Source organism: Protopterus annectens, chromosome 3.part1 (genome assembly GCF_019279795.1).
Source record: "Protopterus annectens isolate FY-2018-M chromosome 3.part1, PAN1.0, whole genome shotgun sequence".
In the NCBI taxonomy this organism is placed as follows: Eukaryota; Metazoa; Chordata; order Ceratodontiformes; family Protopteridae; genus Protopterus; species Protopterus annectens.
Window position 1 is genome coordinate 964,622,414 of NC_056732.1, and position 13,359 is coordinate 964,635,772.

At 38.3% G+C, this 13,359-nt stretch overlaps 1 protein-coding gene across 1 annotated transcript; it reads left to right on the forward strand.

The window, feature by feature from the left end:
• The first annotated feature begins 681 nt into the window (after positions 1-681).
• On the forward strand, positions 682-5,823 carry DSEL (dermatan sulfate epimerase like). The gene has a single exon (XM_044067146.1). It carries the CDS (start codon positions 1,503-1,505, stop codon positions 5,142-5,144), a length of 3,642 nt encoding a protein of 1,213 aa, XP_043923081.1. The 5' UTR covers positions 682-1,502; the 3' UTR covers positions 5,145-5,823.
• Positions 5,824-13,359: the final 7,536 nt, after the last annotated feature.

Consider the following 13,359-nt stretch of genomic DNA (forward strand, 5'->3'; position numbering starts at 1 on the left):
ACCTCATTTACAACCGTAATTATGTTATCAAACAGTCTAGATGGGGTATATCCGAATGGGTTTTCTGTGACTTACAAGTGAAGACTATAACCGTTAATTTCTGATTACCTTACATGATGCTTTCGGTAAATCAGGGTGTTTTCACAACTTTAAATGTTTACACATTTCATTTTGACTCACAGTTATAAACTGATGTATCTATGCCCTCTAGCGGTGACAACCGTACTGCAATGTTTTAACAACTCATACCTGAAAATAAATAAATAGCTAGATGAATAACTTAAAAAACATTCTGCGATTTTTATAACTTTAAAGCTAGCACACCAGCAACTATGAACACATATACCTAGCACATGCAAAAAAATGCAGTTACGGTCTCCAAACTTCAGCATCTATGTTTTTTCCCCAATACATCCACCCAGTCTAAAGATCTGGAATCAGAGAACAGCTGGCAACAATGCTTAGATTACGAACGCATGTAGACTGACATCGCACACATTGACTTGTTGGTAAACCCATCATTCGCGTCTGCGAGGAAGAGAATTGATTAATATAGAAGAAAGAAGTATCAATATTTCAAACCCCAATGCTTTGCTTATAACGAAGACGAGCGGCTGCAGCATAGCAGCAACAACTGATAGTAATATAGATTGCTTAGTAAGGCAGGGGGTTGGACTCTGAGCTCCTCCCTCTCAGAGCATAGCTAAGAGGAGTGAGCCGCACACAGCACAAACTTCATTCACAGCTTTAAACTCTTTGAGACAAGATCAGCGGTTTCTTTCATGATGAACCAGGATAAGGCAGCATAGTATACCTGACATGTCCTGCAGCTGCAAGCCTTGCAGATGTCACTGCTACAGCTGGGTGCAGAGCGCCCTGCCACCTTGGAGCTACCAGGGGTTACTGCACACTCCAAAGGATGCTCGCATCTTCCTGGTATTTACTGCACCCTGCCCTCTAGCTACAGCTCGGTGTGACCTGGATGTAAGTACCCAAGCTTCAGCCCTTCCTTCTACTATTACTTGCGTAGGTAAACGAACCAGAAAAGAAATGTGTAACAGCTCTGTATATACTACATATCCTCGATGTACTAAATCATCCGCTCCTTTAATTTAAAAGAAATGTCATAAATGCTGTAATTTCTGGTTATTCATTCTCGACCTCTGCTCTGAACCCCTGGCACACTGTGGAATTAATGCCTCCGGGATGTGTACTTTGTGGTTGTTTACGATGCGTGCTTCTGACTCTGGGACTACACACAACACCACTAGCAACTGGTGGTTACAACTTTCAGCTCTGTTGTACTGACAATGAACCTGAACTAACTGCACTTCGCAACTTTTTCACTGTCCTGCTGGCTATGGCTGTTATTTTTTTACCTACCTGACTGCCGAAGATACCCATGTTGCATCTACTCATTTATACCGACCTCACTAAAAGGAAAAGCTAAGAAAAAATGAAAGTGTAGTGAACCCAGCCTGTGCCATAGTCTGAGTCAGATCATGGCTGTTAAGTTAGCTGAGCAATTATCGGTCTTTATATATTTGCTTGCTGCAGTAGCTGCTTCCTCTGGGGGCTTTTTCCACAATTACACTGACTTCTTAGAGTCTGCAAATGATGCCAAGCAGTACCAGCAGCAGAAAGTGCAAGGTTTTGCAGTGACTCCACATCAAGTGAAAGAGTCTACCCGCTTCCATCCAAGTTTGTTTTTCGATGCTGGAGAAATCACCGCCTTGCGTCAGAAAGCCCGTTCCTCTCATCTTCAGATTTTTAAAGCAATAAGGGCTGCAGTGACGGTCATGCTTTCAAGTTCTTCTTACTATTTGCCACCACAGCAGCACGACGATTTCACATCCAAGTGGAATGAAATCTATGGCAACAATTTGCCCCCTCTTGCGCTTTATTGCCTTTTATGTCCTGATGATAAATCAGCGTTGGATTTTACCCTGGAATATATGGACCGGATGGCTAATTACCCCGACTGGCTAGTAAAAGATGCACCGGGCGATGAGGTCCCTCTCGCTCATTCATTGACTGGGTTTGCTACGGCTTTTGATTTCTTATACAATTTTCTAGATAAACAACGGCGACATAACTATTTGCAAAAAATAATGAATGTTACAGGGGCTATGTATGAATATTCGAAAGTCAGATCCTGGAGTAGACAACTTTTGCACAATCACCAGACGACTAATATGCTAGCACTGTTGACTGGGGCATTAGTTGCTGGGGAGCATGAAAACCAGGAGACCATGCTATGGAAGCAGTTAGTTGTAGATGTGATGGAAAAGACAATGTTTCTGCTTAATCATATAGTGGATGGTACTTTAGACGAGGGTGTAGCATACGGGAGCTACACTGCTAAGTCAGTTACACAGTATGTTTTCTTGGCATGGCGCCACTTTAAGATAAATCACATGGAGAATTACTGGTTGAAGCAACACTTCTGGTTTTACTATGCCACTCTTTTGCCAGGTTTCCAAAGAACAGTGGGTATAGCTGACTCCAACTATAATTGGTTTTATGGTCCAGAAAGTCAGTTAGTGTTTTTGGACAGATTTGTTCTTAGGAATGGGACAGGAAACTGGCTTGCACAGCAAATTAGAAAACATAGACCTAAAGATGGTCCTATGATACAGTCTAGCGCTCAAAGGTGGAGCACACTTCACACTGAATACATTTGGTTTGATTCTCAGCTGATTTCCCAACCTCCCACAGGTTATGGAGTTCCAAATATGCATGTGTTTCCCAACTGGGGAGTTGTGACTTTTGGAGCAGGCTTACCTAATTCTGTCAATAATACTTTTGTTTCTTTTAAATCTGGAAAGCTTGGTGGTAGGGTGGTATATGACATTGTCCATATAAAACCATACAGCTGGATTGATGGCTGGAGAAGTTTTAACCCAGGGCATGAACATCCTGACCAGAATTCATTTACATTTGCCCCAAATGGACAAGTCTTTGTATCTGAAGCTTTATATGGACCCAAGTATAGTCATCTGAACAACGTGCTGGTGTTTTCTCCATCCCCCACAAGTCAGTGTAATCAGCCATGGGAAGGTCAGCTGGGGGAATGCACACAGTGGCTGAGATGGACAGCAGATGAGGTCGGTGATTTGGCTGGTGAAATTGTAACTGCATCCCAGCATGGACACCTAATGTTTGTAAGTGGTGAAGCTGTAGCGGCATACTCTTCAGCAATGAGACTTAAAAGTGTGTACCGAGCACTGCTCCTTTTAAATCCCCAAGTTCTAGTGGTTATGGATCACGTTGAACTTCTGGAAGATTCTCCAGTCAAACTGGTTAGTGCCTTCTTTCATAATCTTGACATTGACTTTAAGTACGTCCTGTACAGGTTTTTGAACAAGTACAATGGGGCAATGATGGATGTTTGGGATGCCCATTACAAAATGTTTTGGTTTGATCATAAGGGGAATAGCCCTGTCGCTAACATACAAGAGGCTGAACAGGCAGCAGAGTTTAAAAAGAGGTGGACACAGTTTGTTAATGTCACCTTTGAACTGGAAAATTTAGTTTCCAGAATTGCATATGTGTTTCATGGCCCATATGTCACAGTTTCTGACTGTAGATTTACAGAAAGTAGTAAATACGGGCTCAGACTATCACTTAGTGTGAACGACTCTGAAGTCCTTGTGTCACTTGCAACAGGTTATAATGACCTAAATGCACGATTCAGTTATCTGGGATTTGGTGGATATGCCAAAGTAGAAAACGCAGATCAAGTTACAAGATTTGGCATAGGGACAGAGACTGCACAGAAACATATGAAAACTAAATTAAACATATCCCAGCTTGGACATAAAGGAACAATAATTTTGGGGCTTACACTGGGCATTGCTTTGGGGCTGCTTGTATTACACTGGAAATTTTATGTCTCTTTCAACAAACTGATGCGCAGTATTTTAATACTTGTCATCACCCTGTGGCTTACTGAACTGCTGATTGTATGGGGTACCTGCACAAAACCATTATGTGCTGAATTTAATAGTGATGGGACAGAAAGTGAAAGTAATGCAGGAGTTAAGTTGGAACAGTCGGATCCACATGTCTTTCATTTGCCAACTGTAGTAATAACCTCTTTACCAAGTTCAGGGGCAGAGATTTTAAAACAGGCTTTTTACAACAGCTCTGATTTTGTTTACCTTAGAGTACCCACCGAGTACCTTGACATTCCAGAAGAAGAATTTGAAATAGATTCATTTGTGGATGCCTGTGAATGGGGGGCTGCAGATGCCAAGAATGGGCATTTCACATTAATACAAGGCTGGTTTCATTCACTTATCCATAGCACAAAACTGCACCTACAAAACATTCAGTTGCATGAATCCGTCAAAGACAGATCACATATGAGTGTGAGCAAAGACAGGAAAAAACGGCACAAAAACAAAGAATCAAATATTAGATCCAAAGGAAGCCTAAGCAGAGATGCCGAGCACATCAAACAGTTAAGATCACACCTTGTAGCCTATCCCAGTGCACGTGTGGTACTTAGTTTAAGTAGTGGAAGCTGGACATTAAAGCTGCCTTTCTTACAGGAAGTTATAGGGCCTTCACTAAAAGCACTATACATTATCAGAGATCCTCGCTCGTGGATTTACACAATGCTGTACAATAGCAAACCTAGTCTTTATTCACTTAAAAATATTCCTCAACATTTAGGACTCCTATTTAAAGAAGACAAAAGTGAAGAGAAATGTACTTCAGAATCAGGGTATGCATTTGAATACGAGTCCCTCAGGAGGGCTGTTCAGAACTCTGAATCTGATGAGGTTTCATTGTTGTCATATCTGTGGCAGGCAAATACAGAAGCTGCACTAAGAATAAACCAAGGACTGTTACAAACTAACTACTTGCTTGTAAAATTTGAGGAAATTGTCATGTTTCCTGAAGAAACAGCTGAAAAAATATTTGCCTTTCTAGGTATTCCTCTTTCCCCTGCTAGTCTTAACCAAATGTTATTTGCTGCATCTACAGGATTATTCCATCTCCCTTATGAAGGGGAGCTTTCTCCATCTAGTATTAATAACTGGAAACAGAGCATGCCCAGGGAAGACATTCGGATAATTGAAAGTATATGTGGAACTACAATGGACCTGTTAGGATATTCAAAGCTTGTGGATTAGAAGCTGCAGGTCAGCCTCATTTTGCACATAAAAAAAAGAAAAAAAAAAAACTCCACTGTGAACAGTTGGAGAAGCTATTTTTGGAAGATTTGTATAAAATTGGTAATTTCCTTTTAAACCCATAAAAAACAGTATATGGAAGCATTAGGCACAATGCATGTCACTTAAAAAACGCATTTCACTCTTGAATATTTTGTACAATATAGGTTCCATGGTCTTATTCTGTTGTGAAATAGAAATTTTAATTTGCTATAGTTGTGCAAAAAATATATATATATTTATAAGCAGATTATCAGTTTCTGTGACCCCCAATTTAATTTATGTGATGTTTCATCTTTCCTTTCTCTCCAACAGATAAATTTTGCACTGAAGGCTGCAAATGTGAAAGCAAGTTACCATTTTTATGTATATGTTTCAGTATGATTTTTATTTTGCCTGATTTCATTGTTTTTGTGTCTGTTCCAACAGTTGTCATTGAATGATGATTTCTTACTAGTTTTTGGCACTCAGCACAACATTCTTTTGCTATACAGTACATTTCTTCAGATTTGTGAGATTAAGATGATATCAGATGTGTCAAAAGGTTTGTTTATTCCAGTGGTGGCCTTTGCTTAAAATGTGAAATTGTTTTGTAAAGAATATGACCTAAATTTTGTGAGAAAATAAAGTATGAACATTTGCTGCTGCTGTGGCGTGAGAAGCAAACTACACTTCACTTTCAGGCCTGAAGTATTTCAGTCTTACTGATAAATCTTTGTTAAATGATTGTCAAAGCTTAAGAAACTTTTGAATAGTGTGTGTAGTCCTTAGGCAGATGGTCAGGCAACTAATTGCAGTTTATACATCTCTTCTCCAATGTAAATGAATATTGATTATTAAGCCCTGTTACTTGAAGCTGAGCTTGAACAATAAATAGTACTTGGGGCATTTGACTGTGATATAAAAGATTTCTGGGTCCGTGCTTCAATGGGATTTACAGCTTTTAATGGCCTAGAAGGCAGAATGGGACAAGCATCCAGATTAGGAACAAGTGGTGTCACTGTCACATGTCTAGCCAGAGTCCAGTAATTGTATTGTAGTCACTTCAAGGCCTGTATTTTAATAAACCTGGCCATGGAAAAACTGATCTAAATGTGTGATATATGAAGGGAACTTAATGGGGCAAAAGGGAAGATGTGTCCTTGAAATTGATCTTCTCACTGCAGGAATTCTCTAAGTAGTAAAGTATGTAATGTGCAAAGTGACTGAAAGCTGTCATCAGTTGCAAAACTTATGGAGTTCTTCCTGAGGCTGGCTAAGAAGGATTTTGCATCCCTTCAGTATGCCTTTGGTTACTTTAGTTGTAAAAACACAGCTCTGATAGTTTGACTGCAGTTTTAGCTAGGAGCATGATTGATGTAGTTGCTGGATACAGAACATTATCTTAGAGTAGAGTTCCACAACGGGTAAAGGCACTGAGTCAAGAAAAGGACAGACGTCAAAGTTTCTTGTGACCTTTCAAGACTAAGGGATTGACAAGGAACAGTTTATTAACTGACTTTTACAAATATAATTAACTTTTATTCATGAACACATCACTGTGTTTTACTCATGGTAGATCAGGACAGAGAAATAGCAGAGCTATTCAGTAGAGCTTTTCTTTCCCTTGCAACTTCTGTTTTTAAGCATATTAGTACTGAGTTTAGAAGGTGCTTCTTGAGTCTATAATTGTGCTTTACGATCGATAAAACAGTTAAGTATACATTGCATAACACGCAGTATATGCCACCCCATTAATTTTGTTAATAGTGTTGTTTTAGTAGAGTGAAATAACAAGCTTTATACATGGTGTATCCTATGTGAAAATGTAAAGAAGCAAACATGCTGTCTATGAAGCTTACATAGATATTGCAGGTTTCTACTCCTTTCTATGTCCTGTCTGTCACCTGTTACAGGCATCTTTGATGTCCTTCTTAAAAATCAGTTATTACAACGCAGATGTGATGATGTTCTTCAGGAGACAAACATTCTCTCTGCAAATAAAGTAGGAAGTCAGCCAGTGCTGTCTCTGCCCTGTTGTTTTGCTCTATCACTTTCTTCATCTTTGCACTTCTCACTCACCATTTGACAATATAATGCGCTGTGCCTCTGTAAAATTGTGTTTCTCTTTCACTGTGAGCCTGTAGCACATGTTGAGGCTTTTGTTCTCCTAACGTTTCCCCATCATCCTCTCCTTTCTTGAAAGACTTTATCCAATTATCTTTACCAGCCTAATGCCACTTTCCCTCTATTGCCATAAAAGTCATATGCAGCACTTTACATATGGTCACTTTTAATACTTGTTGTTGTGTCTTTCGGCTTTTCCCGGTTAGGGGTCGCCATAGCGGAACTCTGGTCCGCTAATGATTGGTAGTTGATTTTTATGTGCCGAGTTACTAGCCCTGACGCACAACCTTCAATGAAGGTATGCCTATTCATGCATGCCTCCACGCAGAATACGCTCTAACTGAGAATCGAACCGGACAGCGTCTTACTGTGAGGCGACAACACTACCGCAGCACCACCACCACGGTACTTTTAATACTAACTGGTACTTTTAATACTAACTGTACTTTTTTAACTTTCTTTATGTATGTATGTATTTGTTATTTGTTTCATCAGCACCTTTAGTAACTAGTACATTCATAACATCAAAACTTAAACAAGGATATTTAATAAATATCATTTTACTGAATGCATTACAGCTTTACCCAATTTATAAACAATGTTAGCTAATATAATATGATATATTCAATATAATAATATATATATATATATATATATATATATATATATATATATATATATATATAATATATAATAATATATATATATATATATATATATATAATATATATAATCAATCAATCATGATCAATGAGCACATTGTTACACTCAGCTGTTGAGACACAAACACTGCAGTTAAAACTGCTGGTCATTTACTGTCTTTCTTCAGTAAGTGGTCCACTGGGCTGCATCCCAGTTGGACTTTCCTGGTAAACAAATGTTAAATAAATAAATAAAATTGTTGTATTCACTAATGAATGACTTTAAAGGGATTAGAGGGTACAGGATGGGTTATGGGTTGCATATTTCCATACCCACTGCCCACATATTTTATTATCCTTATCCTCCCATTATAGCCATACCAAACCTGCCTTAGTGTCCCACTCTTTCTTAGATAATGCCTGAAAACTCAACAGAATATACCCAAACTAAGACAGGTGTTGACATAGTTTTCCTTGCTTCATTTCCTCAAACATCATCAAGCCACTGATCACATGATCACACAGCTTCACATACAACCTACGTCTCATCTTAAGCTACAAAAGTAGACCCTTCCATGAGACTTTTTGAAGACATTCCAGCTTGCAAGCTGTATATACTCTTCCAACTCCAACTAATTGTAAGACCCATTCCTTTGGTTTGAGACCCTGAAGACCTCCCATCCTACCATGGCCTACAAAAAAAAAATCTTTTCTACAGGGAATCCTCATCTGCAACTACTGAGGTGATAATTTTATAACTCACTCCCACAACCCTCTCATAATCCCATGTAACTTGTTGGATATCAAACTGACTCACAAACAGAACTCAGAAATTTAGGATCAGATGCTGTACCTCCTCCAAAAGACCTACACTAGCGGTGTAGCTTGGGATTTGATCCTTGGGCTACTCTTTGTCATTCACTTCTTGGAGGTTAATGCTACTGTTAAGGGTTTATGGCTGACTAAATATGGAGATGGGGGTAAAGCTGGTACCATCATAAACACTCCAGAGGGACACCAAGATCCTCCAAGGGGACATTTTCCAAACTATTAGTTGGTGACAAAACCATGAACAAAATCTGAATGCCAAAAGATATATAATAGTATTCACTGGTAAGCAAGAAGTCCCCTTGTAACTATCACGTTGGCAACACACCCCTGAAAACTGATCCAGTAGTTAGGGATCACTGAATATATGCAGACAATTAATTGTCTTTCTGTCACGATGCATCCACTATTGCAAGAACATGCTTTTTATTGAACAGCTTATTACTAAGAGCATGGTGTCCAGGTCCAGGAATGTGATCATTGCACTGTATTTCACAGTAATCAGGCCGATCATTGAGTATAATGCTCCCTTTGTTATGTACCTGTCCAGACATTTGACATTATTCAAATGCCCACAACACTTTCTTATTAAGAAAATCAAAGGACTAAATCATAACAACAATGTTGGCTGTCTGAAAGTCTTGTCCCTCTTCTCAATGTCACACAGGATACTGAGGAGCAATCTGTTCCTCATGTACAGAGCCACAGTAGATCTATCCTGTCAGACCTACTGTTTCTTCATCCAGTGGAGGCAAAGACACCCACTGAAGACATATAACTCTCTTTTGCAACATACATAGAACATGTTGTAGGGACAGATATGTATCACATTGAATACTACTTCTTTGGAATTGTCTTCCTCTGCACATAATCAAAATACTTGTCTTTCACTGTTCAGATGTAAGCTGGATGTAAGAATGGGTAACTGCAAATCCCCAGCTGGTTTAGCACCCTTGTTCCTCATAGATAGGGCCAACATGTCAATGTTCTGCTCATCCCCGGTTTATTCGTACTTAAAATATAAGGGCTAAAAACGTCATGCTAATGTATGTGCCTAATGATCCAAATGCATCAGTAGCCTAGTAAGTACTTATGTGCCTACAAACCCTCATATAGTTGCGCAGACCCAGAACTTTGCATATTTATAGGATTTTCCTGTTCAGAGTCTGCACATAGTCTCTTCATTTGAAATCCCTGCCGCACATTCTCATGCAGAGATCAGTACCTTTTGTGAATGAGCAACACTAACTTATAAAGGCATAAGCACACTTCCTAAGTTTCTTAACTTCAGACAAGTCCACCTTTATGTCCTAGTCTGAATAGCTGAGAATGGTGCTTAAGAGTTACCCATCAACCTCAATCAGTATCCTGGCAAGCCATATAGTTAAACATGTAGCACAACCTTGCTGCTTTTAAAGGGCATATATTGTCCTTGTGACCAGTGCATCTGTTAACATAAGAAATTAGCAGAAAGTGTCCTTCTCATAGATACTATAAGAACACAGACCTATTTATCCTATTCCTCAGTCTTAAGTTATTTCCAAATCATTAGCCTTGTTAGGTTCCATCCTTAGACAGCCCTACGTCTAACACTTTGTCAGGGATCCATGTTACACCTCTATTTCCAAGATGTACCCATAAGAGGGAAGCTGTCTTGCTTTAAAAATGGGTTCCTCCAAATCTGCATTGCAGAGCCCCAGACTTCCTTTGGACTAATTATCCTGTACGATTTCCTTAAAGCTGCATACATATGAGATATGGGAATCCATCTTTTTAAATGTTGTGGGAGAGACTTAAATTACCAGCTTGGTCTACATCTTGCCTGCTTGATCAGAATTTGCTCTTAGGTTTAGTTCACAGAATCATCTCCACCAGAGGAACAGTGAGAAACTGAGAGAGGATGAACACCCTGGCATAAGTGTCCCAGCACTAAATAGACATACACTGCTGTTGCTGCACTTACCCCTTACCCTACTGGAAAACTACAGATGCAGCACTCTAGACAAAAGTTACCATGCCTGTGTACAAGAAAAAAAGTGACTTGGGTATTTTTCCATTGCAGTTTTCTATCTCTGTATTCCAGAATATTGTAGACCCTCTATAATTTGAAAAGATCATTATGAGCACCTAATTTTCTTCTCCCTTTTTCTTATCTATGTTCATATTACTTTTGTTGGATTACTGCAACTGAAGTGCACATTATGGATATTTTCTGTTGTCTATCACTGCAAACTCATTTTGCTCCTCTCTCCCTGAATACCACAAGAGGTCTCACCATACCTCACAACTATCCAGATTTCCATACAATGTTCATATTTTTGCCTCATATTTTTTGTCTGTTCCTCATAAAATTTGCAGTTTTCTAGAAAATCGGTGAGGATTGAAGTCAGTAAATAATGACAGATATTGGAGTTTCAGATGTCATACCATTCAGAAAATATATACCAGTGCAAAACCCATTATTCTAGTTACTTGCTAAGTTTATAAGAGAAATATTTAAAATATGTCCATATTCCTGGGCCTCTGTAACTGTATTATTTTTGCCTTTGTCCAGTTTTTTTGTGCAAAGATGGGTCTCACTATATCTAGTATACTGTCACTAGTTTTGTCAGTGAATAAGGTGATCTTAGTATTCAGTGTCATTGTGAAGCATGGTGTATGTATCTTAAAAAAGGATGATCTTCAGTCTGATCTTAGTATAACGACTCTGATAATCATCATTTCATTGTACGGGTTCCTCAGCTACTACTATGTGCTTTTGGTTATTTACCTAGTTTTCTGTCTACCTCATTGTTTTAGACCATATTTCAAACCAAAACAAATTATGCAGTTATACTTTCAGAAAAAGCTCATAAATTGTAGAAAATAATTAAAATGAAAAAAGGGTTTTCTAATTTAGAGAATTTAGGTATTTCAACAAAGATGGCATTAAGCTGCTATTGTAAACAAGGTGAGCTATAACTACTGTAGCAACTGAAATCCATGGCTGCAGTAATTACTGGGAGCTACACTTACTGCAACCACTGAGAGCCATGAGTAGAGCAGCCACTAGGACCATATACTGGAAGCTACATTTACTGTAACCACTGGGAGCCACGAATAGAGCAACCACTATGACCATATACTGGAAGCTACATTTACTGTAACCACTGGGAGCCATGAGTAGAGCAACCATTAGGACCATATAGTGGAAACTACTTTTACTGTAACCACTAGGACCATAACACCTCTTTCCTCTTGGCAGCAATCTACAAAGGTAGAGACTGTTTAACTAAATGGGGAAGGTATTCTTCAAAACTATGCTAGTTGTAGTTCAAGACTGTAGGACAACTCGTCTCATATCAGTGTGTTATCTATTATTGTGTTCTGTGTGTGTGTGTGTGTGTGGGGGGGGGGGGGGGTTCTACCTCAAATTTAAAATTTCTCTATATGCCTACATCTTGTAGGATGGACTATTACATGGTCATGTTAGAACCACACATTTTATAAGTTTTCTAAGTCTCCACCTATATACACATATATTGGGTAATCCTGGAAAATACTAATCCCCTCAGGACATTCAATAATGATGCTTACCAATTGCAATATATTTTGGAAGATTCTCTGATTGCTTTAGTTACATATAACATGTCATGCTACTGCTAAATATGATGCTGTTTTTTCATAGACAACCTATTTAAGGTTAATGTTGTTGTTGTTGTGTCTTTCGGCTTTTCCCGGTTAGGGGTCGCTACAGCGGAACTCCGGTCCGCTAATGATTGGCAGTAGATTTTTACGGACCGAGTTGCCAGCTCTGATGCACAACCTTCAATGAAGGTATGCCCATTCACGCATGTCTCCACACAGAAGACGCTCTAGATGAGAATCGAACAGGACACCGTTACCGCAGCACCACCACTGCGGTATTAACCTATATTTTCCTTAATCTATCCAGAATAAAGAAAGTCTGGTTTCAGAAGACTACCTTGCTACCAAAAGTATAAGCCAAATATTTAAACTAAGTACATTTGCACTAGTTGTACTATAACTATTGATCGATTCTGAGAAAAGTAACATTAATTAAAGCATTATTAATTAAAACATCATTATTCAATCAAGTGAATGTTGATTGGGTGTTTGTTAATATAAATGAGGGTGAGGGTTGTATGCTGTTAGGTCAGAAGAAGCAGTTGTGAAAATAGACTGTGAACGTGCTTACTTTTATCATTGTTTTACTGTGTATTAAAGTATTTTTACTACTTTTAGCCGTGGTATACTCTCTTTTTGTAACATATATGTGTGTATGTATATATATATATATATATGTGTATATATATATATATATATATATATATATATATATATATATATATATATATATATACATATATAAAATTAGCACTGGGTGTGGGGGTACAGATGTTTATTTAGTTTAGTCTTGGTTTGGATTAGTTGCTGATTGGAGACTTGTACTTGATCAGTTAATGCTGTATTTGTCACTTTTTTGAAAAATGAACACAATCCCATATATATATATATATATATATATATATATATATATACATATAGGTATATATAGATATATATACAGTATATATAAATATATATACAGTATATATATA